This window comes from Carassius gibelio, chromosome B21 (genome assembly GCF_023724105.1).
Source record: "Carassius gibelio isolate Cgi1373 ecotype wild population from Czech Republic chromosome B21, carGib1.2-hapl.c, whole genome shotgun sequence".
Taxonomy (NCBI): domain Eukaryota; kingdom Metazoa; phylum Chordata; class Actinopteri; order Cypriniformes; family Cyprinidae; genus Carassius; species Carassius gibelio.
Window position 1 is genome coordinate 6,069,090 of NC_068416.1, and position 18,906 is coordinate 6,087,995.

The window sequence follows — 18,906 nt, forward strand, 5'->3', positions numbered from 1 at the left end:
TAGTAGTGATTTACATACAAGTGTTTGTGTCCATCACACCTTTAGCTATTTGTACAGACCTATTTCTTACTACTGCTTTTACTATAATGGCTGCAAATAAATATACACTTTATATGCAAGTCATATGCTCAGAAATGTGCCACCTCTTGTTTGGGCACTGCAGGTTCTTGTCACGGTCTTACGCTGCCTGAAGGAATACGGAGTCGAGGATAAACGGAATAAGGTTTTTAATATATCCAACACAGGGGATATCCAACATGGAGCACAGAGGTAGACACACGTAAGTAGCAAATGATCACAAGTGAGTAGCTAGTGAGCACAAGTGAGAAGACCCAACAAAACAGAACTGAAAGGTAAAGGCTATGTACAGAGGATAAATTGGGCAAACACAGGTGGATGGAATCATTAAATTAACAGGGACATGGAACACATGAGGAAGATAATAGACACCTGGGAACTAATCAAACTAAACACGGAAGACAGAAACTGGGTCACGGGCAAAAACAAGCTAAATGAGTCCAGGTGTGTGACAGTACTCCCCCCTCCCGGTAGGTGCGTCCTCGCACCGTAGAAACAACAGAGGGAGGCATGGGTGGGAACCTGGGAGGAGGTTCCGGTGGAGGACGGACTCCCAGGAGGGGGCCAGCAGACAGGGACCACAGAAGGAGGAGCCAGGGAGGAGACGACGGAGGAAGGAGCCAGGGAGGAGACAGGAGCAGGAGGAGCCAGATGGTCCACCAGAGACCAGCCAGGACGGAGATCCAAGGTGGGGTCGACGGCGGGAGGAGCCATGGTGAAGGAAGGGTCGACGACACCAGGGGGCCGACAGGCGGAGACTACACCGGTGGGTGAGGAGCCCAAGATGGAGCAGCAAAGCCGCAGAGCCAGGGTGACGTCGAGGATCCGGAGGGCCTAGGTGGAGCTGAAGGCTCAGGCGACCAAGGCAGAGGCGGGGTCCTGGCAGACCGCTGTGGAGCCGGAGTGACCGAGGATGGAGGTGGAACTGGAGGGAAGGAGGAGCCTGACAGAGCCGGAGGGATGGAGTGACGAGGTGGAACCAGAGGAGAGGAGTCCCGAGGTGGCGGATGGTCGACGACTGACCAAGGTGGAGCCGGAGGGACGAGGGAGCCCGGTGGAGCAGGTGGGATGACAGGCCACGGTGGAGACGAGGGAGCTAAGAGCCAAGGCGGAGCCGCTGGGTCGAAGGACCGAGGAGGAGTCCAGGGCTCGGAGGCTGGAGGCGGAGACAGGGCCTTAACACGCCAAGGCGGAGCTGGAGACTGGCAGTCCAGCGGCGAACCACCGCGCCCCGATGGCGCGGACTGAGGGTGAGCTGCGGGACTGACTGGCACCAGCAGGGATGACGAGGAACTGGATGGTCTAGGAGGAGGAGAGAGGAGAAGGATGGGAAGGACAGGAGGATCAGGGCTGGACAGAACCAGCGAAAGAGTAGAGGGACCAGCAGGTTTGGGAGGAGGCGGGAGAGGGAGGCTGGGAGGGAATACAGGAGACACAGAAGATTCAGGGCTGGGCGGAACCAGCGGAGACACAGAAAATTCAGAGCTGGGCGGAACCAGCGGAGACACAGAAAATTCAGGGCTGGGCGGAACCAGCGGAGACACAGAAGATTCAGAGCTGGGCGGAACCAGCGGAGACACAGAAGATTCAGAGCTGGGCGGAACCAGCGGAGATACAGGAAACTCAGGGCTGGGCGGAACCAGCGGAGACACAGAAGATTCAGAGCTGGGCGGAACCAGCGGAGATACAGGAAACTCAGGGCTGGGCGGAACCAGCGGAGACACAGAAAATTCAGGGCTGGGCGGAACCAGCGAAGACACAGAAAATTCAGAGCTGGGCGGAACCAGCGGAGATACAGGAAACTCAGGGCTGGGCGGAACCAGCGGAGACACAGAAGATTCAGAGCTGGGCGGAACCAGCGGAGACACAGAAAATTCAGGGCTGGGCGGAACCAGCGAAGACACAGAAAATTCAGAGCTGGGCGGAACCAGCGGAGACACAGAAGATTCAGAGCTGGGCGGAACCAGCGGAGATACAGGAAACTCAGGGCTGGGCGGAACCAGCGGAGACACAGAAAATTCAGAGCTGGGCGGAACCAGCGGAGACACAGAAGATTCAGAGCTGGGCGGAACCAGCGGAGATACAGGAAACTCAGGGCTGGGCGGAACCAGCGGAAAAACAGAAGATTCAGAGCTGGGCGGAGCCAGCGGAGATACAGGAACCTCAGGGCTGGGCGGAACCAGCGGAGAAACAGAAGATTCAGAGCTGGGCGGAGCCAGCGGAGATACAGGAACCTCAGGGCTGGGCGTAACCAGCGGAGAAACAGAAAACTCAGGGCTGGGCGGAACCAGCGGAAATGGAGCAGAGGAAATGACTGGAGGAGGTAGGAGTGGGAGACTGAGAGGGTATACAGGGGAATCAGGGCTGGACGGAACCAGCGGGGAAACAGGAAAATTGGGGATTACCTCCATAGACCAGTCCATCAGATCCAGAACTTGCTCCATACGATCTTCAAAGACTGCATATAGCTCACCCTCAGTCGCAGGAGTGTGGGCAGGGCTTTCCTCCACGCCCTCGATCTCCACAAGGACTCCCACGATGCACGGTGTTGCCGGCTCACACACCTGGTCAGTCGCGCTCTCGAGTTCCGGCTCCCTGTCAGTGGATGGCTCGGGCTCTGCGGCTGCGGTGGGCTCTGGCTCCGTGCGGCGTGATGGTGGCTGGCTGGTCTCTGGGTCGGGAGTGGGACTGGCGAGGTCCTCTATGGGGCAGACGGTGAGAGATGAGCCATTTATCGCCAGAGTCCACTCCACGAATGCGGCGAAATCCTCTCGAGGACCATCTTCGGACGACAACGCTCTGCATTTGGAGTTCAGGCTGGTGTTGTAGAAGGTGCAGAGCGCGTCGTCCGGGTAGCTGGTGGCATTAGCTAATAGGAAAAACTGTCTGGTATGGTCCTCGAGAGAATGTCCTTCCTGCTTCAGCAGGAGGATGAGGAATTCGGGACGATAGAGGGGATCCATAGACACTAAGAAAAGAAAAGACTGTGAAAAAACAAAAGCAAAACGGAGGGAAGAACACGCAGTTTTCTATCTTCTCTTTTGAGGTCGGGTCTTCTGTCACGGTCTTACGCTGCCTGAAGGAATACGGAGTCGAGGATAAACGGAATAAGGTTTTTAATATATCCAACACAGGGGATATCCAACATGGAGCACAGAGGTAGACACACGTAAGTAGCAAATGATCACAAGTGAGTAGCTAGTGAGCACAAGTGAGAAGACCCAACAAAACAGAACTGAAAGGTAAAGGCTATGTACAGAGGATAAATTGGGCAAACACAGGTGGATGGAATCATTAAATTAACAGGGACATGGAACACATGAGGAAGATAATAGACACCTGGGAACTAATCAAACTAAACACGGAAGACAGAAACTGGGTCACGGGCAAAAACAAGCTAAATGAGTCCAGGTGTGTGACAGTTCTCACATTATTAAACATGAAACTTACTTAAACTTCACAAAATGCATGATGGAAATGTGTGTAACATTGCAAACGCAGCAAAACATTATTTTTTTAACTCAAACTCTTGCTTAGCTTTAAAATTAATCACGATGGGGCCTAAACAATCACTATAGCTTATTCCCATGCATCCTCTTTTCTCATCTACAAGCGAGGTTAGAAGAGCATGAGACATCTGTCTTTGACTAATCAGATGCCCTTGCAGATGAAGCCAACATAAATCATATCTCAATACTCCTTTCATCCCAGAGCATCAAAGTCAAAGCACCAGCTACCAATCACACAAAACACTAACCAACAGGAAATCAGAGCTCAAATCACAAGAGCAGATCACATCCACTCAGACTAAACCATATCTAACAGTGGCACATAACAGTGGATGCATGCTTTGACGAATGAAACCCATTCAACTGCATGGAATATAGATTTGATTCCATCTTAAAAAAAACAAAAACATCATTTTAGAACAGCTTATTATACACACTTATTTGTTTTGGAATTGTCCACACATCACATGCATCTCATAAATTAATAGGATTGCATCACTGTAACTTTCTTTTTCGAAAGCTCAGTTTGAGTCCAGTTATATTCGACATGCTGCCATCATCTGGACGCTTTTCACAATAACAGCATGCATGCACTCTACACTTTTTAAAGGTTTTTTTTTTTTTGATTTTCCTTTTGGTACATGAGCTGGGCTTACTTAATAACAAAATTTTTTTTTTTTTTTTTTTGAGAAACTATAAATTCACACCAAAAGCGAAATTATCACAACAAACATTTAAAGCCTTCCTGAAACTCTTGTGTCTTGATGTGTTGTGAATGATACAGACAGCTTCAGGAGTTCACACAAGAGAAGAAGAAACATACACAGGTATGAGGGCAAACATAAGCAATTTTATTTCATTTTAAATTTAGTTTAATTTTTAAATCATATTTAAACAATAAAAACTGTACAAATACCTGAAGGAGAATACAAAAGAGCTAAGGTAACATGAGAGTAAACATTAGCAATGCATAAAATTGTAATCATTCAAACAATTAAATAATATAATATAATATAATATAGACTAGAAATTGACATAAATAGTTATGAGAAGAGGTAAACTCATAAGCAAGTCCTCCTGTATTGGAAAATGTTGTTTAAACATATAATTAATTTATTTATATATAATACACATCAAATTCACATATAGTTCAATTATCCATGTAACTGGATAAAAGAAAGATTATACATTTTTTTGCATCTTATTACTGGAGATATGTTGAAATTTGGAGTATCCGACATTAATTCTCATATTAAAATACTGTATTCACAAATGTAAAGTTTTGATAACAGCTCCCCTTTTAAATGTCTTTTATGGAGGTCATAAGAAATTATAAGAAATCATTTGGTCTATTTAATAAGTGTGATTTTGTTTAATCCCCAACATTGTTTATGGCTGAGCCGAGTTGAGTGTGATTTTGGGAGATACATGATTACTGAGCTCCCGCTGAACAAACAATCTGTTGTGAGGGATTTAGAATAATAACAAATAAAAACAAGATCAAATAACAAATAAAATAAGAGTTAAATACAATGACGATTATATCAAGGACTAAGTAATAATAATACATAGACAAATAATAATAAAAAATATACTTTTCGTTTTGACTCAAGTGGTATGAAGGTTCATCTAAAAACTATATCAGATGATTCAAAACCTTGATTAAAATCTGTGATGTTTTAACTGCTTTTTAAAAGACTGTCTTAAAGAGTGATTCAGCAAAACTTTTTAATTAAGAGCAAGATGCAATAAAATTAGGGTTAGAAGCTGTAACTTGACACTTATGAAAATCAATAAGGTTATTAAAGGATGTAAAGATCAAACTGAAATCTCATTCCAAAATGGTCCTGTAAGGGACTTTTAAAGAACAAATGAAACACTGATTCATTGTCAGATCCACAAAAAGTGCATTATTGCTGAATATCCATAAATTTAGATAAAAACAACTTGCAGGGGTAAAAAAAAATGTTAAGCATTTTAAGGTGGATTTCTTTAACTTTGTTTGATATCACAAAGTTATTATGAACAGATCAATATAAAGAAGGATAAATCTGTTTCCATTCAGAAATTGCTTTAGGAGCAATACTGCTTATAGAGAGTAATGTTCTTCTGATATGAATATTATTGCTTTTTTTATTTAACAAGTCAATAGCACTTATCATTAATCAAGGAATGTCTTAACTTAAAAAAAGACTATTGTAAAATTATTAACAATTAAACTAACAATTGAAATTACAACTTAGCAAAAACTTTAAACCACCACAATGGTTAAATATATAATAAGTTTGGAATGAAAAACCAGGGATCCTTTCCTCCAAGCATGCATTTTTTTTTAACCCAGTTGATTTTAAACACCTTGGGCAAGTTCAAGCTCAAACCGGTGTGCACTGTTTTGCTACGGGTTCCGGTTTGAACGACATGTTTCCTGTAAACGGTGTGCAATGGGGTTTGAGATCCGGTTTCTCTTGTTTTGTTGGTGTGTCAAAAATGTCAACACAATAGTAAGAGCAGGTTTATTGTTTGCATGTTTACTTACATTAAAGGCAAAGTCTGTCTAAATATAATTATTTAAATATAAATTTAAGTAATTGCACTGTCTTCTGGTCCATATCCTTTCATTAGGAAGGCGTGCTAGACACTGATTAATGTAACATAAAAATAATAGGCTATATTTATATATTTTATTGTGGAGTGACACTTTTATCAACTTTTCTAGACTCCTCTGATTATATAATGGTAAATATTACAATAACATAGCACAACCACAGTGATCAGCAATAAAGATAAGCCTAATGCTCACAATACAAATAATAAAGTCACATAGATCATAACACAGTCTCAGAGAAGTGGATTATTCTTCACCTGAAATGTTTGCAAGGCAAATGGATCACAATGATTAGGAACCACAGATCCACAAATCTCTTCACTCGATTGGGATGTTCTCTTTTATTCTGGAGGGCATACGAGTATTTTGCAGTATTAAACATGTATTTATACCGATTTCATCAGGCTCTGAAAATTCTTTGAAAAGAACACCAAGAATGTAATTCTCAGCTGTCATAGTTGCAACTCTTATGTCATCAGAACAGAGTGATGAACGCAACACCGTTACCGTTTAAAAACCGTTTTTGCACAATTTTGTCTAGGCTGAACGCAGCCCTGGGTGAGAGTTGTGAAATCAATAGCATTAAAGCATTGTTTTCCTTTTGATTTATTACCTTGAAAAATGCTACCTCACGAGCAGGGACACTTTTTTAAATCGATTGGCTTTTTATTAAGCTTCTAATGGACCGATGCAGTGCAGCACCCGCTGAGTGACATCAAACAGCTTGACTATATATATATATATATATATATATATATATATTTATTTTTAATTAGAGCAAGCAAATTAAACCTTGTTTAATATATCCAGATGTAATTTCATCTCGAGGTGATGAGTAAATAATAACTACGATTTAAAAATAATGATACAAAAAAACAACAACAACAACTAGATTTAGACGGAAACATTGATAAGAAAATGTATTCAAATTAATGTTAATCAAAAAGAAAGAAATCCAGATAGAGTTTGATCTCGAGGTGTGGAATCTGCTGGGGTGATGCTCAAGATTATTACGTAGAGGCGTGGCGTCGCTTGCGCACGTGACGCTCTTGCGTGAATCTGGCGTCGTCCTCTGCCGCACGTCTCTCTCTCCTGCCCTGCGCTGTCCTCACGACTTTACACAGGTGCGTACAAAAGTGAGATATTTATTCTGCATTACACTTTAAAGGACCGAGGCTTCGCGCTCTCCTCGCGGGAGAATCTGTAGTGATCTGTAGAGAGTGCGCCGGAGATGCAGCGCATCAATGCGTGAATGTTAAATGCCCTTGCCGCGTCTGTGAATGTGCATCGAGTGTCTGCTAGCCTCATCAAACGTGCAAGTGCTGTTTAAACGTACGACGCTGTCATCAGCTGATCGAAACGAAATATTGCAGCATTGCATGAGTTTTATAGATGGTTCTGTGCTCGATCTGCTCTGATGGTGGCCTAAACCTGCGCCATCGGGCTCTGTGCAGTGATCCTCATCTCATGCATGCAATCACGCCTGGATCAGCATTTGCATTGTGTTTGGCTCACTCATATAGTTTCTCGGAGAAATGTTCGCGTGCATGATGTTGATGTCTACATGCACGATCTGTCTGAAGACTTGAGAGCAGGGGGAATGTCATTTGACCTTCTTACATGTTGGAAACGCAGTAGTATGTTCCTCATCAAATTCAGTTATTTTTTTATATGATGTTGTTGATTAGGGTTTGCTGACTGGAGTCCATCTGTTCGTGAGCGTGACCTCTGGCTGACCTTCTTGACCTCTGTTGCAGACAATGGCCATTCCTCCAACATATGTAGACCTGGGCAAGTCTGCCCGCGACATCTTCACCAAAGGATATGGTATGAATTCATCTGGGTTTACATTAGAGCTGAATAAACACACAAACCTATGCATGCAGATAAATAAATGTTAAAAAAAACAATGCATATATATATACATATATGTGTGTGTGTGTGTGTGTCTGTGATACAGAGACATTAATATGTAGAGGACGTCAAGTTAAACCTTTATCCATCAAATCAATAACAAGCCCTCATATTGTTTCATTCATTTAATTCTGTTAGATGTATTTATATTTTCAATCAGGATGATTGACATTTGTGATTTGTTCACTTTGCTGCTGGCATATGTATCAAGCATTTCAGGAGCCAATCATAAGAGAACTAAATGTCATGTGACCAGTCAGTCATTATTGAATAGCCCGCCCACTTCATCAGCAGCTTCTGTTTCAGAATTATACCATTCATCCAATAAAGAAAAGCCTTAAGACATGATCCAAACCAACCATCTATGAAGCCAATCACAATGTTACAAATGTCGATTTAAATCGGACAACACTACAATCCCATAATCAAAATAATCTCAACAGAGAAATATAAAACTATTTATTCTAACGATGATGATTATGCTCAGTATATAGGAACATGATATTTTACATCTACTGCAAATTCTGGATTTAGATAGGTTTGAGAGTGCAGGGAGACTTGATTTCATCATTCATCAGTGTTTTATGGCAGTGGGCGGAGCTAAAGAGTTCTTTTGGTGTTATTTCGCTTCTCTGATTGGTAGAGAGTTCATCTTTTATGTCAAATTCAACAAAAGTATATACGCTTTTTAACATTTCTTATTAAAACAAAAGAATAAAAACAAGTAGAATAAGAAGTGGAATAAAAATAGGTTACCAATCGAATGAAATCAGTATTTAAAAAATACATTTGTATTACGGAATGGCTTATAGGTGTATTTCCAGACGTTTAATGAGGCTTAGAAGCAGCATGAGTGCAATTCAATTAATAAAATCATATTCAGGTTAATGTTTTAAATATACAATTTTTAATATTGAAATATTACAAGTTAATATTTACATTTTAAATAACAGAAAATATAGTTTAAACATTAAACAAGTCACTGATTTGATCACTGAATCGTTCATTCAATTGATTCGTTTGAACGACTGATTCATTCAGGAACAAAGCACGTGACTGCGTCATTGAATCGTAGACTCACTAGATTCATTTAAAAACGCAGCTCATGCATAAACGAAACACCGCAGTGTTTGAACGGAGATGCGCAGTGGCTCGGCTAAGACTTTGTTTGAAACTATTTTAGCAGACGAAATAGAGGCAATAGAGTTGTAGTCAGACAATATGAGTCACGTAATATTCAATTCTTTAATGAACTCGATATCACATTTACAAACTCCCTTAATAATCACTAATTCATTTCTTCTTTGGGACCCGACTGTTGTTCTCTATGCAGCAGTCATGGAATAACTCAAGACTATTTCACACTGTAATAAAACTGATGGGCTTCTGCCATGAAATGCAAATGCAGTGTTTTGTGTGTTGGTGATGTTTGTCTGTTATTGCAGGTTTTGGTCTTATCAAGTTGGACTTGAAAACGAGGTCAGAGAATGGATTGGTAAGTATCCAGTGGATTTCAGTCATGAACGCAATCAAAACCGCTATCTTTTTGCCAAACTTGACAAAATATTGACATGATTTCTGTCCGGATGTGAACATTTCACTCACTGCTGATGTGACGATATGCAAAGCCAGAATGTTTAATGTTTGCTTTTTTTGGCTATAGTTTAATGTAAATGTTTGTGTATAAAACACCTGATTTTATGAATCAAATTGATTTGTTTAGATTAAGGAAATTTAAAATCTCTCAACTAAAGCTGTAAACTATACAGAGAAGCATTACTGTAATATTAAAAATTAAAATTAACAATAGAGCCACAATTTGAGTAATCCGCACACAAAGTTATAGGCAAATATAAGTCGGGTTGTGTATTTAATATAATTGTTTCTAATCCAATTTGTTTTTTTAAATATAAAAGATTTAACTTAAGTGTACGTGTAAGCACAAACATATAAAAAATAAACAAACATATAACATTCATATGTAATATAGTGTTGTTTTAGTATTTTTGTCATCCTTTAATATTTTTAATTAGTGTTTCAGTTTTAGTACATAAAGTTAAACATACTAAAGTAAAAATGAGAAATGTTACTTTGACAGCTATCTCAAATTAAACATTTTAATGTTTGTTAACTGTAATAACCCTGGGGCACACATTTAGCAAAATGCATCTTTCTAGAGCTCTTATTTTCATGAAAACTAGCAGAATTTGAAATCCTTGTTTCATATTTGACTAAACCCAAAGCTCAATGTGATTATGGGATGACAAGTGCTACAAATAATGCTCGTGAAGTTCTGTTCATCAACAGAAAACAGCTCAGAGCAGGAATCCAGAACATGAATACTGATTAACTGATGATGGCAGAGATCATAACCCAAAACTACATCATCATATGCCTCAAAGGCAGATATTGACCAGCACACGGACATGGAAGTGCTCTGTTTTTTCATACATGTTTGCACTAATTGACCCATGGATGTTTATTTTGGGCAAAGTGTGTGTGTGCTTTAGTGCTGGATGTCCTCGTCTGACACCGTCATCCATACACAGACAGAAATATGACCAAACAACTGGAGTTGTGTGAATTTTAATTCTAGACAAGTGGCAGCAAACTTATAACATTACAATGCATTTTATAGTTTTGAAGTACTCAAATTCTGTACATTTGGTATTTAACAAAATATAACAATGTTATGGGCATTTTAATAGATGTGTATTTTCGAATTGCAGATGTTTAGTTCTGCAAGTATCCAGTTTTTAATAATAAGCTTCAAGATGATGAATTTAGAAATACTAAAAGCAATAAGCCCCAAGAAGCTGTGGTGTTATAAATTTACTGTAAACCACGGCTTCACGGGGATTGCTGCTTTTATAAAACGGTTATTCTATACACACAGTACCGCTTCACAAAATAAAACAACATATAAAGTGTACTGATATGAATAAAAACAGTATTCTTCCACCAAACAATGAAGCTCCCCAGAAACTGCTGTGGTTGCTACAAAGTTGTTGCTGAGCAACACACAAACAAAGGTGTGTGTTTGAAGAGTTACGCTTTGAACGTGGCTCAGCCAATCAGAATCAAGGACCGGAACTCTCGGTTTTGTAATTCACATTTAAAAAATTTGAAAATTCTAAAATTGTAACTAACTGCAGTGTGACTCCTCTGTTGTCGTGCTGCTGTAGGAGTTCAAGAGCTCCGGCTCGGCCAACACTGAGACCAGCAAGGTAGCAGGAACACTGGAGACCAAGTACAAGTGGGCAGAGCACGGCCTGACCTTCACTGAGAAGTGGAACACGGACAACACTCTGGGCACGGAGATCACTCTGGAGGACCAGGTACAGGCCCCCGAACACTGAGCTACACTGGATCAGACGTGAATCAGATTCTTGTGATTGAACACCAATGCTGCTTTCTTCTCCTCAGCTGGCTAAAGGGCTGAAGTTGACGTTTGATTCCTCCTTCTCTCCGAACACTGGGTACGTGATGTCTTTAGTGTGTCTGTGCTCCAGTATACTCCATGCCACTGGATTGGCATTTCCAGTGAAGATGCAATATATAAAGGGAGGGATGTTTTTGGTTGCAAGTCTAAATTACAATGGCACAATTTGTATAATTGCAATTTTACACACGTATATATATATATATATATATATATATATATATATATATATATAAAATTGCAATTATACAAATTTATTTTATATAAAAAAATATATTTTATGATATGCTTTAGGATTTACAGCATCAAAAGTAACAACAATAATAATAATCATTATTTATTTTTAATAATAAAAAAAAACTACTAAAAATAAATATCTCGATATTGACAACTGCAATATTATTTTAAATATGCATTTTATTCTCCTGATAAAAATGGTAATTATTTATTTATTTTTTTTCTGATGCCATTTAAAATATTTTTAGGGATTTAAAATTTGGCCAATATTTTGTGGTTTGCTTTAGGATTATTATATGAAGATGATGATGATGATGATGATGATAATTTTGATAATGAATATTGTTATAATTATTATTTATTTACTAAAATGACAAAAAAAGAGAGAAATATTACTTTGTAGTATGTGTGTTATTACAAAAAAATACAATTATTTAATAGAAAAGATGGCATGATTTTTGTAAAAGGACTAATATCTTAGTATTGTCTTTTTATAGCTAAACCTCCAAACACTATTTTTCCAGTAAACTGCCTGGAGCCCAATCTTTCATTGATACGCACCTCTCATTAGAAGTTTGTGAAGAAGGTTGGTGCATGTTTAGTCTGCAAATGCATGTTAAAACAGATGCAGATGGAGTGTGGATCATTTACATTTAACTGAGACGCTGAAAACACCTTGAGCTGCTGATGTGTAACTAAAAACAGTGCTGCGCTTCACTCAGAAATACACATGTGAATGATTTGATGATCACACTAAGCCACATCGCGTTTGCTGTTTTGTTCTGATTAGTCGTGCAGCTCAAGTTAAACGAGTGCTGTATTAACACTCTTTCAGCTGATGACATTTTTACACATTGAAAAATAAAACACGACCCCATGTTATGTATAAATCACGTCTACACTCCGAAACTTGCATCCTATATATCTCAGGATTGAATGGACTCTATATTTCTTTACTTTTTGTCTTTTAAAGAAGCAAGTCCTCACAATCTGGCTTCAGAAATGGACATTCAACTGAGACGGACTTGCTCTCAGTTGTTGAAGCTCTAAGACTGGCAAGAACAGAATCCAAATCTTCAGTACTTATCCTGCTTGATCTGTCCGCTGCTTTTGACACGGTTAATCACCAGATCCTCCTATCAACCCTACTGGCAAATGGCATCTCAGGAACCACACTTCAATGGTTTGAGTCTTACCTATCAGATAGGTCCTTCAAAGTATCTTGGAGAGGTGAGGTGTCCAAGTCTCAGCATCTAACTACTGGGGTGCCTCAGGGCTCAGTTCTTGGACCACTTCTCTTCTCTGTCTACATGTCATCATTAGGTTCTGTCATTCAGAAACATGGCTTTTCATACCACTGCTATGCTGATGACACTCAACTCTACCTCTCATTCCATCCTGATGATCCGACGGTAGCTATTCGCATCTCAGCTTGTCTAACAGACATTTCTTCCTGGATGAAGGACCATCACCTTCAACTCAACCTTGCCAAGACAGAACTGCTTGTGATTCCAGCAAACCCATCGTTCCATCACAATTTCACCATCAAGTTAGGCACTTCAACCATAACTCCTTCAAAAACAGCTAGAAGCCTTGGAGTTATGATTGATGATCAGCTGACTTTCTCAGACCACATCACTAAAACTGTCCGATCCTGCAGATTTGCTTTATTCAACATCAAGAAGATCAAGCCCTTTCTTTGGGATCATGCTGCACAACTCCTTGTTCAAGCTCTTGTTCTGTCCAGGCTGGACTATTGCAATGCCCTCTTGGCAGGTCTTCCAGCCAGTTTTATCAAACCTTTACAATTAATGAAGAACGCGGCAGCAAGATTAATTTTTAATGAGCCAAAAAGAATACACGTCACACCTCTGTTTATCAATTTGCACTGGCTTCCAATAGCTGCTCGCATAAAATTCAAGGCATTGATGTTTGCCTACAAAACTACCACTGGCTCTGCACCCATTTACATAAATTCATTACTTCAGACTTATGTGCCCTCTAGAAACTTACGTTCTGCAAGTGAACGTCACTTGATTGTTCATCCCAAAGAAGCACAAAGTCACTTTTATGGACTTTTAAATTAAATGTTTCCTCCTGGTGGAATGACCTCGCCAACTCAATCCAAGCAGCCGAGTCCTTAGCCATCTTCAAGAATCGGCTTAAAACCCATCTCTTCCATCTTTATTTGACCCTCTAACTTTAACACTCACTATTCTAATTCTATTCTTTAAAAAATCTACCTTTCTAATCTTTTTGTATTCTATTTTCTTTTCATTTATTATGCAATTGTATATGAATGTGTGTGTGTGTGTGTGTGTGTGTGTGTGTGTGTGTGTGTGTGTAAAGACCTCTAACTAGCTTGCTTTTTCTTTTTATTTATTATTGTGGCAAGTGGGGCGGGGCCGAGAGGCGTGGGAACGAGGAGTGAGGCCAGGTGTAGCTCATCTCCAATCACTACACCTGGCCTCACTCCTCGTTCCCACGCCTCTCGGCCCCGCCCCACTCGCCACAATTATATTATTTAAAACCCCATGCTACGTGTACGGTGTTAACCTAACTGAGACTTGTTTTAGCACTTATATATCATTGCTCTTTTTGTTGTTTCTGATTGCTTCCACTGTCTTCATCTGTAAGTCGCTTTGGATAAAATCGTCTGATAAATGAATAAATGTAAATGTACTTGAAGACACCAGTCAGTACTGAATTTTTTTCTAACGGATTGATTAAAACTCATTGGGCTAAGTGTGCAAGGATTCTGAGCATGATGAATTTTAAGGGTGATGCATACGGGCTCCGTGTGCACTGATGTAAACTCAGTTTCGCTGGCTTGTCTCCTGACTTCCCACAGAAAGAAGAGCGGAAAGATCAAGAGCAGCTTCCAGCATGAGCACATCAACCTGGGCTGTGACGTGGACTACGACATCAATGGCACCGCGGTGCACGGAGCCGTGGTCGTGGGCTTCGAGGGCTGGCTGGCCGGGTACCAGACCACTTTCGAGGCTGGGAGGAACCGGGTCACTCAGAGCAACTTCGCTGTGGGCTACAAGTCCGACGAGTTCCAGCTCCACACAAACGTGTATGTACCAAACGCAGTATCGTCAGACACATTAGCTACTGTCTCCAGTAGTCGCACGGTTAGAAAGGTGGCTTATTTATATAAGCGTTTATTCCCTGGCGATTGGATTTGAGAAGGGCTTTGCAGCAGGAAAGCCCATCACTGAAGCTCAGATCTTAAGGAGTGAGTTAGTTGTGTTTAGGGCTCACTCCGATGCACTGCAGCCTTTTTCATTTTTTTTATTTTTTATTAATCAACAGATTTGTCTATTAGCTAAATAGTTAATTGCCGTTTTATATTCTTACGCGAAAATCTGTTGATATTGGATTTGGTAGAAATGGCAAGACATTGAATTAGTGTTTACTTGTAAAAATACTGCAATCCTACTCTGGATAAAAATACCTGACCCTAACATCAAAAAATTATTTTTAAACTGCATGCATGGTTTATGTGGGTCTTGAAGTCTTAATTAACTCTTCCTCAAATTAAGGCCTTAAAAAGATCTCAAGATGGAACAGAAAGTCTTAAATTCATAAAGTCTTGGCATTAAATGTTGCATGCACTACAAAAAAATTTTAATCTTTCTCACTGGTTGTCTTTTTTCCCCAATACAAATATCTAAACTTCAAATATCTCCTTCAAGACCCTCATTCCTGTACAGTCTGAATTTCTGCATTTTGTGTTTTAGAATTTTAGAAATTAGCATTTTTAGTAAGAATTTAGCATTTTGAGTTTTAGAATATTTAATTTTTGTGTTCCAAATTTTTTCATCTTGAAAACTTGAAGCCTGTTGTTAAAAACTAGATAATTTAAATCTGCTATTTGAAACTACATATCTATAAAATTGCCAAAAAACATCCTACTTTTGAGATAAAAAATTAAAGATATGAGGTGTTGTTTTCTGGGACTTGTGGAAACCTAATTAAAATGGAAATATCCTTAGGAATCGAAGTATAGTCAGAGTTTTGCTGTTATGTGATTTAGTGAAATTCATTGTTCAAAACTAATGGTCGCCTATAGAAATTTTTGTGTAGTTTATGCATTTCAGATCATTTTACTGATGTATTTTCAAATCACAGGAATGATGGAACAGAATTTGGTGGCTCCATTTACCAAAAAGTGAACGATAAACTGGAGACGGCGGTCAATCTGGCATGGACCGCTGGTAACAGCAACACCCACTTTGGTATCGCGGCCAAGTATCAGATCGATGCTGATGCTTCCTTCTCGGTACGTTTAAAGTTAGCATTGCCCCTTTTCAGCATTTTTCACTGCTCAATGCAGTCATTTTTCTGGTGTAATGATGACCGGTTTGCACCAAACCTTTATATTTGTACAAATGAAATTAACAACAGTGTTGACGAATGTCAAGCTTTCACAGTGTGATGTAGCCTAGCAGAATGCAATCAGAATTTAACCCAAAATTGATGTGAGAATAAAAAAAAAAAGCCCTATGGAAGCATTAACACTTATTATGAAACTACTATTTATTATACATAATAAGGGTATTCTTAATGCATGCTTTTATTATTATTATTTTATTACTGCCTAATAACATATTGTATAATCTGATAAATAATCATAGCAACAGTTACAGTGTAACATTATAATACGTACCTATTCGTGGTTTTAATGCACAATAATATAATGCATTGTAACACCAGATAAAGCCTGCCTTTATAATACATCATAAAGGTTATTTTTCATGCATTATAATGCACACTAATAAACTGGTAATGTGTTGTGATCTCATAATCATAACAGCAGTAATGCATGTAATCAGCTGAAATCTAGTGCCGTTGTGTTTGTCTTCAGGTCAAAGTGAACAATTCTAGCCTCGTCGGCCTGGGATATACCCAGACCTTGAAGCCTGGTGAGTATGTGTAAAAACAAGCATTTTAAATGGCAATAATATTTCTCAATAAAATGGTTCTTTCTATATTTTTGATTAAAAAAAATCAGCCTTGATGAGCAGAAGAGACTCCTTTCAGAAACATTAAATCTTACTGATGCCAAGCTTTTGAAGAGTGGTGTATATGCCATTTTCAGTAAGCTCTTATGGACATGATCGTTCCATGTCTAACTTTCCCCCCTTCCCTTGGTTCAGGTATTAAGCTGACCCTCTCTTCTCTTCTGGATGGGAGGAACATTAACACAGGTGGCCACAAACTGGGGTTGGGTCTGGAGTTCGAGGCATAGGAAGCTGAGGATTGCAATAATCCTAACTTAATTTTTTTTTTTTTTTTTTCCTCACACACCTTGTTTCTCTTAGATGCACTGACCAAGGAAGCGCACTATTGTATACTCGGGTCAAATAATGCATTAGTGATTGTCCACTACTTTATTAGGTCACAGAGAATGAAAGAAGAGCATTTGAAAAGTTATAAATGGCTTGATTTATAATGCACATGGCTTCATTTTCACCACACTCAATGTTATTTATTACAGTGTTGATCATGCCAGAATATTTAATTTTTGGGAAGGCGTTGGGTAGAAACTGAGACCTTTACATCTGACAACACTAATATTAGGCCACAACATTCCTGATCTGTGGTTTTCACCCCACCAAAGCTTGAAGCAAAGGACCCGTATGTATCTGATAACACTTGCAGCCCACCACGTCTTTAGTTGTAGACCCCAGACTTTTGGGTGCATTTCATATTTTTTGTCTTGTCTGTGTGAGTGAAACCACACCTGTATCTTGTCTGTCATTGTTTTCTTTAATGGCAAAACTTTTTCAGCTTTCCCTGAACTAAAGGAGATTGGAAACAAGCTTCTGACAAATTGGGGAGAGCAGAAAAGATCTCCACTGGTGGATGTAGTCTTCCGTTTTTAAGTGTAGGTTTAGAATACTGTGTATTTAGCAGTATGGGTACTTTCAGTTGAATAAAACATTTCAACCTGGACCACATTACTCGACTGTGCAGTTTGGTTTCTTTCTCACTTTTTAAAAGGTTGAAGTGCATACACAAAGACTTTTGCATTGTGCCATTGTCTATTTATTTATTTTTTGTCAACTGCAAGATGCATATTGTCACATGTATACATTCTACAGCATCTCATTCTTCAGTTTCATCCATTGCACCAAAAAAATAAAAATAAATAACAGCAGTGCTTTACAACTATAGGACAGGAAGAGCTAAATAAACTTATCTCTGAATCTAAACCAACAACTTGTTTATAAGATCCTTTACACACTAATTTACTGAAAGCGTTGTTACCTGTAGAACCGCTTCTCAATATTATCTCATTGTTATCTTTAGGTCACATCCCAAAACCATTCAGGCTGGCGGTTATTAAGCCTATTATTAAGAAACCACAACTAGATCCTAGCGAACTGGAAAATTATAGGTCCATTTCAAATCTTCAATTTATGTCTGAAATTTTAGAAAAAGTTGTGTCTGCTCAATTGAGCTCCTTCCTGCAAAAATGATCTGTATGAAGAATTTCAGTCAGGTTTCAGACCTAACCATAGCACAGAAACTGCACTTGTTAAAATTACAAATGACCTGCTCCTTGCGTCAGATCAAGGCTTCATCTCATTGCTAGTTTTACTTGATCTTAGTGCTGCCTTCGACACCATAGATCATGACATAAGCCGCGTTTCCACCACAGGAACTTTACCCAGGAACTAGGGACTTTGGCCTGGTACTTGGTGTGTTTCCACCGCAGGAACCAGGAACTAAATAAAGTTCTGGGTAAAAAATGCCCCTCAAGCCCCTTTCACACTGCCATTCCGGCAAATACAGGGGTAAAGTGTTCCTGTAATTGTTCACTGGTCGCTAGATTTGGCACTTTCACACTGCCAGTGATGACCCGGTATATGTGCGTGCTTTCACACACAACCCTTGAAGATCCTGTAACGACACGTGACATCAGCGCGTGACGTATAATGTACGAGTCGACAACGCTTGGCACGTTATACTTTAACTGAAGCAAGCAAACGATCTCTGCGTCAGCGCGGAAAGTGAGGAACTAACTGATCTCTGCTTCATTACAGTTTGCACATATGTTTTCGTCGCGAATGTTGATCTTCCTTCAAAACAGCCGGTAAAAGAGTCGC

The 18,906-nt window shown here is 39.7% G+C and overlaps 1 protein-coding gene across 3 annotated transcripts; it reads left to right on the forward strand.

Annotated features, from left to right (window-relative positions):
• The first annotated feature begins 7,164 nt into the window (after nucleotides 1–7,164).
• On the forward strand, nucleotides 7,165–17,754 carry LOC127986097 (voltage-dependent anion-selective channel protein 1). Of its 3 annotated transcripts, none has more exons than XM_052588309.1 (9): nucleotides 7,165–7,316; nucleotides 7,881–8,019; nucleotides 9,552–9,601; nucleotides 11,292–11,444; nucleotides 11,533–11,585; nucleotides 14,637–14,864; nucleotides 15,923–16,073; nucleotides 16,659–16,716; nucleotides 16,951–17,754. In XM_052588309.1, exons 2-9 carry the CDS (start codon nucleotides 7,953–7,955, stop codon nucleotides 17,040–17,042), a joined length of 852 nt encoding a protein of 283 aa, XP_052444269.1. In that variant the 5' UTR covers nucleotides 7,165–7,316; nucleotides 7,881–7,952; the 3' UTR covers nucleotides 17,043–17,754. The 3 variants fall into 3 exon arrangements, with proteins under 3 accessions (XP_052444269.1, XP_052444270.1, XP_052444271.1); XM_052588310.1 differs by having other exon boundaries at nucleotides 7,232–7,316; nucleotides 7,950–8,019; XM_052588311.1 differs by lacking the exon at nucleotides 7,165–7,316 and adding an exon at nucleotides 7,596–7,829 and having other exon boundaries at nucleotides 7,950–8,019.
• Nucleotides 17,755–18,906: the final 1,152 nt, after the last annotated feature.

Coding starts and splice junctions, on each gene's coding strand:
- LOC127986097 (XM_052588309.1), top strand. CDS start 7,953: ATGGCCATTCCTCCAACATATGTAGACCTGGGCAAGTCTGCCCGCGAC. Junction 11,445..11,532: donor AGATCACTCTGGAGGACCAG/GTACAGGCCCCC, acceptor TCTTCTCCTCAG/CTGGCTAAAGGGCTGAAGTT. Junction 14,865..15,922: donor TTCCAGCTCCACACAAACGT/GTATGTACCAAA, acceptor TTCAAATCACAG/GAATGATGGAACAGAATTTG.